Source organism: Ambystoma mexicanum, chromosome 5p, assembly GCF_040938575.1.
Source record: "Ambystoma mexicanum isolate Mex_15411 chromosome 5p, UKY_AmexF1_1, whole genome shotgun sequence".
Classification (NCBI taxonomy): Eukaryota; Metazoa; Chordata; class Amphibia; order Caudata; family Ambystomatidae; genus Ambystoma; species Ambystoma mexicanum.
Genome location: NC_090930.1, coordinates 1,150,120,744 through 1,150,138,660, shown reverse-complemented (window position 1 = coordinate 1,150,138,660; position 17,917 = coordinate 1,150,120,744). Strand labels below are relative to the sequence as shown.

At 45.7% G+C, this 17,917-nt stretch overlaps 1 protein-coding gene across 3 annotated transcripts in view; it reads right to left on the bottom strand.

Moving 5' to 3' along the window:
- Positions 1-17,917, bottom strand: part of LOC138481461 (glutamate decarboxylase 1-like) — a 719,240-nt gene that overhangs the window by 100,993 nt on the left and 600,330 nt on the right. For all 3 annotated transcript variants that reach the window (XM_069613613.1, XM_069613614.1, XM_069613615.1), the window contains exon 12: positions 7,359-7,508. In XM_069613613.1, coding sequence (XP_069469714.1) covers positions 7,359-7,508 — 150 coding nt within the window. The remainder of the gene's footprint in view (positions 1-7,358; positions 7,509-17,917) is intronic.

The following is a 17,917-nucleotide window of genomic DNA, read 5'->3' as shown; positions in this document are numbered from 1 at the left end:
GAATAATGTCAGAAAGGCCAGTAGGGCTGAGAAAGAGTCAGTATGCATGCTGCACTTCTGTGTTCTACTGCCTTAGCTAGGTTCACACTATATGAATCCCCTACATACACACATGCATGCACGCAGTCATGCATCCCTTTGTCTTTGCTTATTAGATGGGCTGCTCTGTATCTGGTATATACAGCACATCTTTGAGTACACGGTTGAATTCTGAGGATTCTTTGTCTTCCCAAAGCAAAGCCTCAATGCTGTTGCCTATGGAAAACAAGCTGCCACCTGCAGGCCATTAGACCTGAAAACGAGCACTACTGACAGAGAAGGCTCTGCTTTTCTCAGCTCACTTGTATTGTGTTGTATTTTATTTATATAGCACGCCAAAGCCCTGAGGCATCTGGGCACATAATGTGATGTCATGTTTACAGAAACATGGCATCACATGAACCTAATGCTCAAACTTTTCAAAGGTTGTTGCGCTTGCCAAATTCAGAATAATCAGAAAATTGGTGCATTTAGGCTTTGAACACATTTATTTGCCCGGACCTACTGGTAAGAGACACAACATCTCAATAATTCCAGTTAAACCTGGCCTGTGCCTGGGCCCCACAAACATCTGTCAGGACACATTGAAGCAACTTGGACCCCCTCACAGGCCTGAGGAGATGGGGGGCAGAGCAGAGCAGATAGAATCTGTGCAGCAACCAGATGTTGTCTCCTTGCCCACACGTTGTTAGCCAAACCGGTTTGCCTCTGCGCCATCACCCAGGTGGCAGGTCCCACTGACTGGTTTAGATGGCCTTGGGCGCTCTCAGTGGGATGGAATGGTGCTTCCTAATGCTCTATGTGTGCAGTGTGCGTCACACAGTGTAAGTGTGAGGCGGCTCTAGATGATTCTAGGACGACGACTGAATCCCCATGCAGACACTGGCGCCCCCTTCAGGGCCCTCATGACAGTACTCTTGGACAGACAGTCACCTTCCTGTTGACCCCAGCAGGCCCTAAACCAGCACACACCCTGTGGTAAAAAGGTGAAAGGTGGGCGGGGGAAACACTGGTCTAAGTAACAGATGTTCAGACTCGCTTGTAAAGTGCATATATCTGGTCAGTTCTTAGCATTCTTTTGTAAAATAATGATTGGAAAAGGCTGTTAATTATCTGCATTTCTCATGTGTATTAGGAAGAAATGATCCTAATTTGCGAGTATTTGATGTGTTTATTGTGAGAGAAAGTCTTATTGCCTTGAAACTATCTCTGTAACCTTAACAATACATGTATATAGTCAGTGCCTTAAGTGGCACTGAAAAAGTAGCCTGGGGCTCAACAAGGGGGCGTGCTCTACTGCTGGGGGGTCGCTGCTGGCCCTTTAGGCCATGTCCCCTTGACGAGCCCTGGCTCAATAGGCTACAGGCCCCCCTGCCAGACAGCCTTTTGTAGAGATCACCACCCTCTCCCCATTGGGGAGAGGGTTCTGATCCCTGCATTTATTTGTAAAGGCTTCCCTGGAAGGGGACAGTGCCTCGCCTTTTCAGCCTTAATGGTGGTTCTGCACCTCGCCAGCTGGGAAGGGGCAGCGTCACCATTGAGGCTTAAAAGGTTCGGCCGCTGGAAGTAGAGGCCTATTTTTTTCAAAATTCTGAAGCTCCCGGCTCATTCGTGGGAGCTTCAGGATTTTGAAAAGAAAGGCCCCTGCTTCCAGCGGCCCCACCTTTCCATCCATAATGGTGGCACTGGCCCACAGGCATCTCTTGCTTGAAGGGATGCCTTGCAGGGTTAGTGCCACCATTATGGATGAAAGGCATTTTTATCTGAAGCCTGAGGCTCTTGCACATGAACGAGAGCTTAGAAAAAAAAGCCTTGTTCTGTAACGGCCAGGGCTGCCAGGGAATTTGTGAGCCCCAGCAGGGCCCCGCCTCACAACGAGATTTCTGAGCCAGCCCCAGCCCACTTAAAGCCCTGTATATTGTGCTGGAAATTAAGCTGCATTTACTGATATATACCAAGGCTCCTGGGCCCATGTATTTCTTGGAACCTACATTGACATCATACACGTTCAGATGATGTCAGATCTTTTGACTCAACCCCTGCAAGCTCTGCAGACTCTGAACCATGATTTGTACACCACGCTTGGCCATGCTGTGCACAGCCTCGGCCACCCTGTGCATGCCACTGATCACCAACTCAATTTGGTTTTCCTTCTTGGCAAGATTACCATTTTTTACTTTATCATTTTTTCCAGACATATTTTTTCATAATTCTTGTTTTTCTTTGCTTTTTCAGAAACGTTTAATCTGTTTATCATATTGGTGTATTTACATTGAATTATTTTTAATTTGTAATGTATTCTGTTCCCAATAGCATTCCTTTGCGATCCCACGCTTGCATATAAATTGGAAAAAACATGACTACCATTTCAAATCTTTTGACGCTCTTCACATTGTTCAATTGACTAATCATCGATCACGTACCATGTCCAAGAACATTATGTGGCTCTCTGATTGGTCCAAAAACGTCTGCAGGTACCAAATCAGGAAGAGATTCCGCAGATCGGACAGAGATATCACTAATATTTTTGCCCTACAATTTGAGAATTAAAAAAAAACGTGTTTGTATGGAAAAGCGACAGGAGTGGACCTCTGAGCCCTGAATGGGTGACAGAAGTCCATGTTTATGCTAGAAGATGTAATGAAGGGAGTGAATCCTCTGTGCACTTCAGCGGGTGAAGTGTTTACTCTAGCCTGGGAGCCTCACCAAACGGTGAGACACTAGACACATCAAAGACCATTGATGGCGGGTTGAATAAGTGACTGATGCAGAGGTATAAAACAAGATCAGTGGTTACCCAAGGTGCATCAGGACCAAACGCAGAAAATCAGTACTGAAAATGGCTTGGAGCAACGATGCATCCTGGGACAATTGCTATTTTTCCTTTACATATTGGATATTCCACATGCCTTGAAATCTGCCAAATCATTTTCACCAAAACTGTCCAATATCCTAGTACAAGTATTGGATGCACTCTACAATGATATAATTGTTCTCGATCACACACGGATCGGCCTTCAAAATTCACTGGATGCATTTTTAAATCATTGACCAGTGATCTGCTTAAAGATAAACATCTCCCATAGAAAAGTGCCCCCCATCACCAATAATACTGGACATTTCTATAAATCTTGGTTTATCAATACGAATAAGATCAAGAATGTAAATTATTATCAGTATCTAGGAGGGAAGTCTGAGCTCAACGAAACAGGGCTCTTCTGTAGATCACATGCCCTGAGAAGCAGCGGCTCTCTTAAAAAATCATATGAGATCAAAATCCCTCCATTCAATTTCTTTGGCAGAACCTTATTTGTGTTTTAACTTCCCTGACCAGTACATATCATGTGTGAACCAGAAATCAGCCATGTTCATTTGCTTACCCATTAAGCGCTGCTATCTGAATTATTACAGCTGCTTCCTTCCTGCAAATCAGGTCATGTTTTCACACAGAATAGCTGACTAAGGGTTAAGTGGCGGAAGGAGAGTTGATGCACAGTGCAGTGAGAATAAACATAGTCCCATTAATTAAACCGTTTTTTAGAAGTAGTGCTATAATCCCCACTTTGTTCTGCTTGATCGGAACAATGCAGTAACAAGAAATAGCATGGTCCTGGAAAGATTTCTGTAGCAAGCGTATTAACCAGCTGTAGTATCATACCAAGTTTTCATGAGGGATATTCCAGAAAGCTATAGGTGTAGACTCACACGCTTCCTTGAGAAACATTGCTCATATCTCTCGCATATTCTCTGGATGGCATATAGGATCCGTGTCTAGAGACATCAGGTGACATGATTCTGAAGAAATGAGATAAAGTCTTGTGTGTAATGGGTTATCTCTGTTGTGGGTACAGGCGTTCCGCCCAGTAAATATGTGGCCCCTCTAAAGAAGTCTGGATTGACCTGTAAATAATAAAGGAATATGGGTGTAGCCAAATATCTGAAATCCCAAAAGTGGAGTGGATCCAGGAGCAATCATTTGAAATTTGTTAAGAGGTATTTCCAATGCTGAAGATTAACCTCATGAACTGTTTCACTTAAGCAAAGTTACCAGATGATGCTGGTCACCCGGGACATCATGCCCCCACACTGGACTTTCACATTTCTGTCAATTGTTTTTTGGTGGTTGCGGTCTTGGCCTAAATCAAAACTAAAGTAAATGCAAATCTCAGGACTAGAATAGGCGGTCAACAGTGACCTATCGTCAGCTGGTAACTGTCTGCTTGAGGCTTAAAAAAATCACTCAAAAAATTAACTTTGTCAGAAGTTTAGAAAATTAAAATAAGGGGCATTTTGCATCAGCAGTAGAGTGAAAGCTATTGGGCAGAATCTTTTCTTAATAAAAACCAAATAGGTGCATTCCCAAAATTGCACTGCGCATCCCCGGCAGAGCGATAGTAGAAAGTGTGCTTGCATGGCAACAAGAAGGCAACCACATTTGGAGCCGCAAGGGGGGTCAATCTAAGTATGAATGGAAGCTAAGCTTAATTTTCCATGGAAATGCACAAAACAACATCAGAGTTTGAGAGTATCTCTCCAAGAAATTTATCATTTCTCAACTGATATCCAGAAGTTAGGTTAGGATGCACCCTTACAAATGAAAGATCCACGAAAACTCTATCTACCGTAACACTCTCATAACAATTTTGAAATGTTTAAGCTGTGATGAAGTTTTGGGGTGTTTAGATCCTTCATGCATTGCTCTTAAGGATAAGAAGGGATATCAAACGTATGTGTTATACTGTGCAATCCATCTGCATGGGGTAAGGGGAACTGCTATTCGGTACAACAGTCATGTGAAGAGTAAAGGCAATCACCTTTGCGACTCTCCCGAGGCATTAAAAAAATATTAGCATGCATTTCAAATATGGATATCTGTGATTTTGCTGGTATCCAAATGCTGACTTCCTTTTAAGCTGTCATGCCTGTAGGAATGCAGCCACATCGGTTTGAATGGTGGCAGAAGACAACTTTTGTCCTCTTTTCTAGCCGTTTGGGGAGACACACTCCCAACCCTCGGTTAATTGCCTATTGGCCAACACCTTCCTTCCTTCCCCTCTTTGTCCCCACTGAACGTGCCCATATTACAATCACTCACAGACACGATCCTACCCACATGCCACCCAGCATCGCCACATGCACACATTTATGGTATACTTGTGAAGTTAAAACCTACAAACAGCCCCTGTATTCATTTACTTGTTTTATGGCTGCAGGTTTGGACCAATCTAATTTCATGTCTGATTTTGGGATTTGGCTTAAACCAGTAGATGCATTCTGGTGTATGTATGCTGTCCAAGAGGCAGAGGGCTGGAGGAGGCACGCAAAGTCAGCCACCTACTATGAGCTGGAGAGGCTCTGGTTTCATTCACCGGTTCCAAGCTACTGCAGGCGATGCTGCCGAGAGCAAAAAAGACCTTAATTACAATCAACTGCTGCAGGTTAGCTGGTACTTGGCTTGATTGAAAACGGCTGCCTGAGACGCAATCAGCTCCACCCTGTTGGGCTGTGGGCTTGGTGGGCATTTATAAGCTCACTTTGCACAGAAGCAGTTGTTCATTCAGCTGCTTCCACTGGGAGTGTGTGCTGCTGTGACCAGTTTGTGAAACTTTTGGCTTGTGAATCCTGCCTGTTGTTGCTGCCTTGCAGCACCTTTTCCAGTCTGCTGTTGTAGCCTGCTTGGTATTGAACCTTTCCTTGAAATCCTGCTTTTGACTTCTGAACCATGCCTGCCTTCGTCTGTGTTTCAACCCCTGTCCTGTTTTGGTTTTAAGGACATCCAGTTATATAACAGTATCTCTTCTGCCTTTCTGACTTTCTGCAAACACCCTGTTTTCTGTAAGCATTTCTGCTTCACAGACTTGTCCTGTTTCTGCCTCAGCTATTTTCTCTCTTTCTCTCTGCAATCCCAGTCTTTTGCTTTCCTGTCATTCGTTTCTGTTATTCTATGCCACAGATTTGCTGAGTTAGTAGCTATCTCCACTATGAAGTTTTCCTGTTTGTTTTTTGCTTGCGTACTTACTAGAGTTCAGCCCATAGTTCTAGTGCCTGTTCTTAAGTGAGTTTCCTGAACCCTCATATTTGCTGTGTTGGCAGAGATCTGCCTTACTTCGGCCATTTGTTTTTTGTGCTCTGATATTCCAGTCTCTGCTTCGTACTTTGTTTCTATTCCTGTCCTGTACCTGGTTATTTCTTTCAACGCTGCTCTCTGCCTGCATTACATCGTGGTCCACTGTTGTGCCTCTGCTCTGTAGCCATTTACCTTGAGACCCCTGAGTTGGTCTCCGTTAAGTTAAGATAAGGGAAATACTTCTGTTGCCTTCGTCTAGTCCGCTGGAGTCTTATCTGCCTCAGTATGTGGTCTCCAGTTGTACCTTTAGACTGAGTACAACAGTCTCTTCAGCATGCTCCACTCATAATGCTGCTATATGACAGTTGTTAAGAGTAATCTGCTGGTACCGATCCAAAGGGCTTTCCCTAATCCCTGGAGACCACTTATCATATTCCCGTACACCCTTCATTCCGATCAATCCCTGCTGCTCAGTATATTTGCTTGCCTTTGCTTCCCATCTGTCTGTCTCTTTTCTTATAAACAGCTCCTTCTACTGCAGTTCCTGTGAATACTTGTCTCAACTCAGATCAGCTTGGTATGCACCCTATTTATGATATATGCTAGTATTACATTGTGCATCTCCCCTTATCTACAGTGCATACTCTGAGGCATAGCCATTGCCCTGTGCACTCCGGCAAGATTCCTGACACTCACTGACACCTATGTGATGCAATAATACAACAGGAAGTTTCTTAAGGCTCCTCTCAACTTGCTTCTGCCATGTTGCGTGAGTGTTTGGCACACAGCGAGCTGTCAGGCCAGTGTCTGTACACGGCTTATTTGGAGACCAACATATTTTTGCTGGCATTAATACATTCAAAAACATCAATTAAAAAAACATGTACATTCAGGCCGGGATGATCGCTGGGGTGCCTTCTGGCACTAAGCAAACTGACAGTGAGACTATCATGTCGCAACATACACATCACCACATCTGTCACATCACATATATACTCTACACTGTTTCTAAGACCTGCCTTGTAGCATCACTCAACAAACGCAATCTTAATCTCCAACCCAGCTTTCTTACAGGACCCTAAGTGGTAAGAGGGCATGAAGATATCAGAGGGTGAGCAATATAAGACAGAATAACATAACATCAACCCAACAACAAAAACCATGGCAAATACCAGTGGCTCTGAAAGTGCTGCTCCCATGAACTCATTGAGCTGTTTTGGTCATCTCACTTGTGCATGTGAATGATCCTCACCTTTGCTTTCCACATTAGCCAGAGTTTGAAGATGTCAACATGTCGGCCGCACTGTATTGTCTTATCGCCAGTGTCAAAATCCACATTGTACTGTTTATCGGGCTGGAACAGGTACGCAGCACACAGCTGGTTGCAGGACTCCAAAAGACCCTAGGTGTGGAGAGAATAGTGTTATATTGTGCAAAAACTGTACACTCTTCTCCAATGCCAGTTTCTGGGTCAGCACACATGCTTGTCAACCATTTACCAAGTGAGAATGAATAGAAACTAGTAGATCAAGTGTTCATACCACGGATTTGTAGGAATATTTCTGTCTGTTTTGTACACTGCCTATAACATCTCAGAATTTCAGGAGGCATCTAAGCACTCTGTCATCACTTCTGAACTATTGATGGAACTCCCATGGTTGCCCATGGACATGAGATCAATATAACAAAAAACAAAGCACATATAAGAGACACCAGTTTCTCAATGTTTTGCCCTTTGTTTCACTGTCATCCTTTGACAAACATTCTCATACTTGACATACCATATATTCTTTGCAAGCGGACTCAGTCTGTCATATCAAAAATAAATGTTATTCATGTATCAAACCTGTACACATATACATCTATCTATCATAAAACTAATTTTATATTAAAAATCAGGTGTGTAAGCACCTCATACAATACATTTCAGAAATTACATCAACAATCAGTGGTGGGGTTAGTAAAGTGTGCCATTATTCCACAGATTTATTTTTTCAATTTTTTTGCACATTTTTTCACTTTTTGACACAAAGCACTGGTGGAATAACATTTATTTTTTGATGTAACAGGCTCAGACGGCTCTAAAAAGAATATATGGTATGTGAGGTATGAGCATGTTTGTCAAACTGGCCTGCCGCCTGCTCCAAAGGCATTACAGACTCTCTGTCCTCTCGAAGAAGAGAGCCTACATCCAAGCGCACATCTCTGCGGTCTCTAACAACTCGGCCAAACTTTTCAAAATCTGCAAACAGCTGGCCAATCCAGTTGCAGTCTCTACCTCGCCTGTTCCCTCCCAGGTCATCTGCACAGCTCTGGCCTCTCATTTCACCACTAAAACTCAGGACATTCTGTCCACTCTCTCTTCCTCTACCTCCTCTTCCTCCTCCTCTACCACTGCTGGCCCCTGTTCGGCTGTTTCTCCTCCTCCTTTCTCCTCCTTTCCACTATTCACCCCGACAATGTTTCTAGACAAGTCCGATCTATGAAAGTCTCGTCAAAGCAGGTTCTCCCCTGCTCATCCAGAACCATCAAGGACCATATCAACACCTTTGTTCCAGCCTTGGCCGATTTCTGCAATCACACTTTTGCCACTGGAACCTTATCTCTCCCCCTTAAGTACTCCCTTGTGTACCTCCTTCTTAAGAAGCCCCTTGTCGATCCTTCCTCTCTTGCAAACTATCGCCTGATTTCCATCACTCCTTTCCTGGGCAAACTCATGGAAAAGCAGGCCATCTCTCTGCTTAATCTGCATTCTGAATCTGTTGGTTGTCTCCACGACCACCAGTCTGGCTTCAGAGCTGCCAGAAGCATGGACACTGCTATCCTGAACACCCGTGAAAACTTGCTCTCTAATCTTGACTCTAGCCTTCCTTCTATCCTCATTCTCCTCGATCTATTCTCTGCTTTCGACACAGTCAACAACGCCATCCTGCTGAATCGCCTCTGTGACAACCTGGGTATCTCTGGTCAGGCTCTGGCCTGGTTGACCTCCTTTATCACTGACCGACCCTCCCATGTCCAACTTGGGTCTTTCCTCTCTTCTATCTCTCTTTCTACTTGTGGTGTTTTCTCTCCCTGGCTTTTCAACCACTACCTGGCACCTCTTGCCCACCACATTGCCACCTTCTGCTCTAACTTTCAGTGTTATGCGGATGACACCCAGCTCACCTTCAGGCTCCCCTCAGCCACCTGTGCTCCTTCTCTCATACCAAACTGTCTGGCCACAATTCAGGAATGGTGTACCACCAATGATTTCTGCCTTAATGCCAGTAAGACTGAGATCCTCCTCACCGGGACACCTGCTCCCTCCTTTCCTCTCTCACTCTGGCTGCCCACACTGGGCCCTCTTCCTGCTCCTTCCTGTGAGGCTAAGAACCTTGGTGTCATCTTCGACTCCACCCTCTCCTTCTCTCCTCACATCTCTCGCGTCTCTAGGAAGTCACACTATCAGCTGCACCCGCTCAGAGGTATTCTGCCTTTTCTCACTTTCCCCCAGAAGCTCATTGTCTCCAGAGCTCTGGTCCTCTCTAGGCTGGACAACTCCAACAGCCTCTTTCTAAATCTGCCTGCCTCTACTCTTCAACTATTACAACTTTTCCAGAACAGGACTGCACGACTTGTCCTTGTCCTCAAGCCCAGGGATTGTATCTCTCCAGCTCTGAAATCTCTCCACTGGCTCACTGTGGCTGCAAGGATCAAGTTCAAGACCCTTTGCATCGTCCACAATTCTTTCTGGGGCCTGGGACCAAACTACCTCTAACTTTCTCTTCCTAAACACCTTCCTTCTCAAGCCCTCCGCTCATCCACCTCCAACTCTCTGAGGGTCAGACGCTTCTCCACACAGAGAGTGGGGGTAGATCTCTTTCCTTGGGTGGGGCCTCTCTCTGGAACAGCCTCCCCGCCTCTCTCAAATTTGAGCAGAACCACCTCTGGTTCTGGAAGCAACTCAAGACCTTGCTCTTCGCTTCCGCTTTCTCTCTCCCTCTCCCTTGCTGATTTCCCTGACTGCTCTACACACTGGCCATCTGGCCACCCACTGAAACCCAGGTCCTAGCTCCTGCATGTCCAGTTGCCCCTGCACTGCCTTCGGGTCCCCCTAGCACTTAAGGGTCTGTATCTGTATCCCTACAGTCCCCTGTCTCTCTGCACTTATGAGCCACCTTCCGGCAGCACTTATGAGTTACCTGCACTTCCCCTCCTCCCCCCCTGGCATTTTTCCTCACACCCTCCTCCCGCATTTGCGCGAACTGAATGACACATGCCTAGTAAGATAATTGTTGTGTCCTCCCCTTGTCTTGTCGAGCCTAGAAACACTTGTGTACAGGCGCATTATATATGACTTCTATCATATCATATCATGAAGGATGACAGTGGAACAAAGGGCAAAACATTTAGAAACTGGTGTCTCTTATAGGTGCTTTGTGTTTTGTGATGTTTATATCCGGTAGAAAGAGACATTTATCTTGACCCATATTTTTTGATGTTTATGAGATAAATATGTTATATCTTCTTTATGCTGCCAGTTGGGGCTCGAGATAAGATTTTGAAGTAGGAGTATTTACTCATAACTTGAAGTTGGGAGTTAAAAAACAAATTCTCCAAAAACACTTTATTGATTTCACATTATAACGGTAGTAGCAGTAAGACACTTCCGTCAACCCATTTTTTACTTTCCATGGTGCTGTCTCTAGCTTAACAAGGAGCATGACAAACAAAAGAAATGAAAACTCCCTCTTTACTCCTCCTCCCTCCTTCCTAAACCCCGATCTAGCACAGCTGTCAGATACAGTGGGCCTCATTACAACTCAGGCGTTAAGGGTTAACGCCGTCGTTAACCCTTAACGCCTGATTCCAATTTTAACGGCTGCTTTTAGCAGCTGTTAAAATCCATTGCGCTAAACCGCCTTGGTGCTAATTACGGCACCGTAATTTACGGTGCCGTAATTAGCGCCTTCCCCACTCCCATTATGCCCAATGGGGCAAAAATGGGAATGGGGAAGGGTAAATGGGAAATGGGGATTTACCGCCCCACTCACCTTGGAATGGGGCAGTAAATCCGCCATCCACCATGGTGTAAACGTAGTTTACACCATGGTGGTAAAGTTGGTGTACTTACCGCCTGGGTCGTAATGACCTCCAGTGACAAAATACGTTCGATAACATAATTCACATCTTTTCCCCAAGGTCAATCTTTTCCAACATTAAGAAACATCAAACAGATTCATCACTCTGAGACTATGCAGGCAAGTGGTATACATGAAATTAAAGGAGAGGAACTGTAATATTAGCCTCCATTTGCAGGAGAAGCTCTCTCTCATATTCTCTAGGTCAGCAGAAATGTTTTCGAGTGCCAACACCAACCATATCTTGGCCCACCATAAATTAATATGCAGAGTCTCGCTATCTCTCCATTTTGTCGCTACAATCATCTTTACCACTAAAAGAAGCCAAGTTATAACCCTGTTTTCCTCGGCTAACAGAGGGCATGTTCCTTCTGTAGGTTTACCCAGTGTGAACAATTAAGGACCCCCGGAGGGTGTGGGGATATGATTCGTGTGGCATTATTTGTCTTGATGGTTCATAATGGCGAGGATTGTAAAGAAGGTGAATGAGGATATGGGCGAAGTCTAGGAAATATTAAAATCCGCAAAGCTCCATTTGTTCTTGGATAAGCCTGAGCGTTATTATTTTTCTTTTAATTCTAGTGGACATTGGTTAGGGTGAACTTGCTCATTGGCTTTGGTGATACTTGTCCCAGCCTCGGGAGCTCCAGAGTCTGAGCATGCCCTGTAGGCCAGATGAGGCAGCGCTTCAGGGGCTCTCTGGGTTACTGGGTGAAGGCCACCCCAGCCTCCTTCTTGGATCCAGCTAGTTTGGACTGGACAGGACATTGGGGACCTATTCATGGCTGGAAATACGTCAGGGGCAGTGGCCCAACACCCATCATCTGGGGAGGTGGACACCTGCTATTGTCAGACCAGAGCGATGAACTCGGAAGGGAACGCTCAACTGGGGAGGAGGATCCAGATGGAAACTGAGGGCAGGCTGTTATCAGGAACAATTGGGAGTATTGCGATGTCATGGGAGGTGGGAAAGGTCAAACGGATATGATGTCAAGTGGATGGGGCCAGACCATGAGGGGATATTAGGGCAAGGCAAGTTGGAGGCAGGTTGGATTAGATTGGGTGGCAGGCTAATTGGGTACTATCTGTGTATTCAGTTTGCAAACTTTTCTTTAGAATAAAGGTTCTTGCATTGTCCATTCTCTACTAGACTATTGATTCTATCATTTGATTTGCATTGATAGATGGTGATCACGACACGATTCTCGTTGTTCAAAGCTGCAGACCTCCAGCTCCAGAGGACCTCCGTCCGGTCACCCCCACAAACGCTGAACACAATAAGGTAGGAAACCTACTTTCAAATACCTAAGGGGGAGGAGGATATTGGGGCCTGTGAGAGTGTAAGAAGGACCTCACGGCGGACCGAGGGTCCCAATTGAGACCGGGAAATGGACAATGCGGGAAGGGACAAATAGGGAGGACCGGGACTGATTTTGGTGTATGGTTTGGGAAACTATATTTGGGCCAATTAGCTTGGGAGAAGAGCGAAGTCCACTATTAAATAGGGACAGTTGAAGGAGGAAAGGGTGAGAGTCCTTATCCCTGTCAAGACCACTCTGCGGTGCCTCTGGTTAATTAATTTAATATAAACCCTTATCCCACTCAGGACCGCAAAAGAGTGGAGACAACGTGAGAAACGAATAGAGTCACTGTGGTAATGGGGCAAATGATAGGTAAATGTGAATTTAACTAGGGAAAGCAAAATGGGCAAATGACAATTGAAAAAGGCGGAGGAACCTCCAAAGGGGTCGCCCGCACATTAAATGTTTAGGCAGTTTAGTAGCTCGTCTTGTGACTATTTCAACTTGTGGCATTATTTGACTCGACGTAAAGGACAGGCTCAGTTCTAATTCAAGGGATTTTTAATTTGGACAAGTTGGGTGCTCTGAGAAGGGCTCTAGAATCTGAGGGGACTAAAAAAACACCAGCACAGTGGGGAGTATTTGCTACATAGCTGGAAGAGGCTACGGTTAGGAAATGCGACAGCAGGGTCAGAGGACTAAGGGAAATTAATGACCGATTGAGGGGACAAATCAAATTCTTGAGGGGTAGGAGAGGAACAGGTGGGGCTCGTTTGTGCCCCCAGATAGTTGAGGAGGAAGGACCGACTGAACCAAACGGAATAGAGGGTCCAAAGAGGAACATGACTGTGAGACACCAGAGGATATACTTGACTTATTCACCAGTATGAGACCATTTATTGGGCCAGGATTGGTGGAGGCTCAGGAAGTGGTGCTCATGGGAGAGCTACCCCCTTTGGGGCCAATAGCTTTGGAGGCGCAAGGGCCAAGCAGGTTGGGGTCCGCAGGGGCACAAGAGCCCAGGGGGGCATTGCTTTTTTATGATCCCTCGATGACGAGGGGAGGTACGATATATGGAAGGGATTCATATTCCTTTCAGGATCCCCTCAGACAGGTACCGTCTGGTCAGGGGAAGGGGGAACAACAACAGGCTCTGGTCATGGTCCATGTACCATGGACACGAGGGGGCCTCCAGACATTGGCGAAGGAGGTTCCCAATTTAATGGAGGAACCTCAACAGTTTGTGGAGGAGCTGCAGACAGTAATACAGTGTTATAATTCCTCCTGGGTGGATATGAATCAGTTAATGAGATTCTTGGTGCCACTAGAGGTGAGACAACGATTAGCGGAGAGGATGCCCTAGCCAGCCGCTGATATAGGCACAAGGGAAGTCCTGGTGCAAGCAAGGGAAAGAATAATCACTGCGATTATAGAGGTGTGCCCTAGAAAGACTGATTGGGCAAAAATATCAAATTGTAAATAGAATAAGGGCAAATCTCCCGCTGATTATTTAGACCGACTGAAGGTGGTATTCATGCAGCATTCTGGTATTACTCAGTCAGGAAATAGCTGAAAAGGCTACAGCGAATTCGTTTGTGACAGGTGTACTCCCAAAGGTACAAGCACAGCTTAAGAATGTGTGCATAGGTTGGCAAACCAAGCCGTTAGCGAAGCTTGTGGCGGTGGCAAATCATTGCGTCGCTTGACAAGAGCAAAAGAAGGAGACATTTCAGAACAAACTTATGTCATTACGAATGCAGAGTTTGCAAGGACAAATGCAGGGACAGCTACAGGGGGTAGCACAACAGCAGGGAAATCAGGCCCAAATGGGGGGGAGACAATGAGGGCCAGGGAGGCCTGCCAGGTTATCACACTCAACAGGGGGAATATGTGGGACACCCACAACAGCAAAGACAGTAGGGTCAGGGGGGCAGCACCAGGCATGGAGAGCACAGGGGCAACAGGGAGGTTAAAGTAACCAACAGGCCCATGGAGCCAAGGGATCAAACTCTTTAGTGTGTAACAGCTTAGGTCCAGTTGATCGAAAATATTTGACCTTTTCCTTTTTGACCAAAATTATTTTGATCATTTTTTTATTCTAAAATGCGGGGGGGGGAGACCCCCGCACCCACCCCACTTCCCCCACTTTTACCTATTCCCTTACCCCACCCCATATATATTTTTAATTTAATTTGACCAAATTCCCCCTAAAAAACGATAAAAAATATGTATTCTGTCAAATTGAAAAGGTCAAATAATTTTCAATCAAGTGTGCTAATACCGTTTGCAATTTCTGTAAACAGGAAGGTCATTGGAAGACTGAGTGCCCAATTAGGCTGCAAAGGTTACCACCGCAAGTCACTAATATCACAAATAACATGTCCATGCCACAACAGGGCTCAAAGGCAATCAGGGCAGCTTGACCAATGCCTCAGTTTCCAAATCCGGATTCTGACAATCTGAAGGGGAGGATACTCTAGAAGCATTGTTAGGGTAAATTCTGGGGTCGGCAGAGCCGTACCTAGGCTCCGCGGACCTCCAGCTCTCGGAAGGCTCTAACTCCTTCCAGTGTCCCAAAGAAGTCGAGGTCCACACAAGGAGAAAACGTTACTGCTGTTTATTATAGCAAACAAGCAGGGATAACACACATGAAGCAATCCAGTCTAGGCACATCTCATTGAATTTGGGCTCGCAGGCCACTTTTGTACACTTGTGATGTCACAATCTGCGTCACTCGGCGAGTCCCTTCCCCGAACCTATCGCCACTCTGGGTTGGCTCCCTGGTAGGTCCAGTATAGGAACATATAGCGTGTAATATTAGTGGTGATCTCTGTGTGAGGTGGTGTACTTGGAACAACCCTAAAACTTGTTACATGAAAAGTGTTACATTAGAGAGCCCGGTGATTGGTTGGGGAGTCCAGCGGTCCACCCCTATCCCCCAGTGTTGGGATTGGCCAGGCTTCGGGCCCCCAAGCCTCAGATTACCATTGTTCCCAGCCCGCAAGACACCTGCTCACGTACGTAGTGTATCGATAAGGTGTAACTATGTGACAGTATGTAACAATGGGGTGTTTCTGCTAATGCCAAGAGAGAGTTCCATTGCCAGCGCAGACTGTATTTGGATTGTTGCAATTTGTTGCGAGTGTGGTCCCAGACGTGAGACGGTTGCACCTTCCCAGCCACTAGGCCTTGGCATCATGTCAGTTCGGCCATGTCACATGTGAGAAGACCGTCGGTGAGGCCGAATTACTTCGATTTGATTTATATTTTGCTTGGAATATTCTCTGCTGTATCCGGGGTCACCTTGGCTCAGCGAGCGGGGAATGTCGCTTGCAACATCATGGCCTCGGCTGTAGTAGCTCCTGCCAGGGCTGTTCTGCTTGCACAGCATCTTGTGGCTTGGGATGAGACGATTCTGGCTTGCTGGCCTACTTTGCTCTGACTGTAGGATAGTGTGTGGCATGGTTGGTCAGGTCTCGCGAGTGCTCCTGTTGTTCCATAGGGTTAATAGCGCGTAGCATCTGCAAGCATATACACAAGCTCTTCTGGCATTTTGCGTTTCTGTGGTGTGACATCAAGCCTAAGCAGCAAAATAATAAACATGCAGACAGTATGTATATGTCACCGTCCTCTAGCTCATAGAACTGTATTCTCGTGTTCTTCATGTAGTTTGGTGTGTGAGTGTCCTAAATGTGCGGATTGCACATGTGCTTCCTGTCTAACGCAGCTATGTCGTCATGGCGTCTGTAACGACTTGCAGCATGGCTTGTTGGGATGTCAGTCGATTTGGTCTGTATAATCGTCTCCATCCTGGTCTTGGTTATCTTCGCTTACTTTGAGTAGGCACACCCTACCGCAGGGTGATATGGTCGGGTGGCAGGATACCATTTGTGGTGCGTACCTATGGTAGGGGCGGTGGGGATCGGTGCAAACTCATTCGGTCGGTGGTTCTTCTGCCGGGGGTGCGTCTTCCGGTTGGGGGGCCCCATCAGGAGGGAAGGGAAATTCAAATGTTCCCTCTTCAGCATTAATGATTCCCATTGATCAGGATGGACCCTATGTTCACTGCAGTGTGCAAAGGATACCAATACCATGTCTGGTGGATTCAGGGGCAAATAGATCTGCCTTACGAATAAATACACTTTTCCATGTCCCAATATCTGGAGAAACAGGGAGGGCAGTGGGTATCTCGAATACCACTGTTGTACATCCTGTAACGGATCCCTTGATTGTTAATCTGGCACCCATCACAGAGTAACATGCATTCCTTTTGAGTCCTACATTGCCTGTACATCGTTTAGGGGGAGATTTGTTGTGTAAAATGAGGTGCACTATTTATTGCTTGCCGATGGGGTGTTTCTGAGTCTGCCCTCAGATAATGCGGTAACAGTGATGGCCTCATTTATGGAAGGGGCTGGGGAGAGTGTAGTGGAGAAAGATGAACAGTGGTCAGAGGACTTGCGGCAACTAATTGATTCTATACCAAAGTGTCTATTGACCACCCATGATAATGAGGTAGGTTATATCCATAAAGCTGAGCAAGTGAAAATAAAAGTAGATCAGTTTAAGAGATTACCCAATATACCTCAGTCCCCTCTAAAACCAGTAGCAGAAGCAGGTATCACCCCAGTCATTGTATTTATGCTCCGTCAGGAAACTATTGTACCGACTAGTAGTGTGTGTAATGCTGTGATCTTTCCTGTGCCTGGGAAGGAAGTTTACCAATATGTACAGGACCCTAGAGCTCTCAATGCTGTGGTGATACCAGCTTTCCCTGTGGTGCCAAACCCAGCTACCATATTGTCCTGTATACCACCCAAGACTTCTTATTTTACAGTGGTTGATTTATGTTCAGGATTCTTCTCTGTCCATATACGTAAGGACTGTCAGTATCTGTTTGCATTTTTGCATAGGGTGTCCAGACACGTTTGCCCCAGGGGTATACAGAGTCCCTCACCCTCTTTTCACAACAATTAAAGAAAGATTTGGACAATAGAAAATTGCAAGGAAAATCAGTATTGGTACAATATACTGAGGATTCTTAGATAGCCTCTTCTTCATATGAGGCTTGTGAGGAAGATACTAAAGTTCTACTTAGCTCTCAGGCGGAGAAAGGGCATAAAGCTTCAAAAAAGAAGCTACAGTTGTGTTCCCCTAGGGTACACTAATTGGGACACGATATCATGAAAGGATGTCGGCTGATATCCAGTTCTCGAAAGGAGGGTGTGTATAATATACCACAGCCACAGACAATAACTGAAATGCAAGTGTTTATCGCTGCTGAAGGCTATGGCTGGCAGTGAGTGGATGCCGGGATTTGCAGAAATAATGAAACCACTCCAGAACTATACCCGAATACACACGGTTGAGCCTTTGCAATGGACACC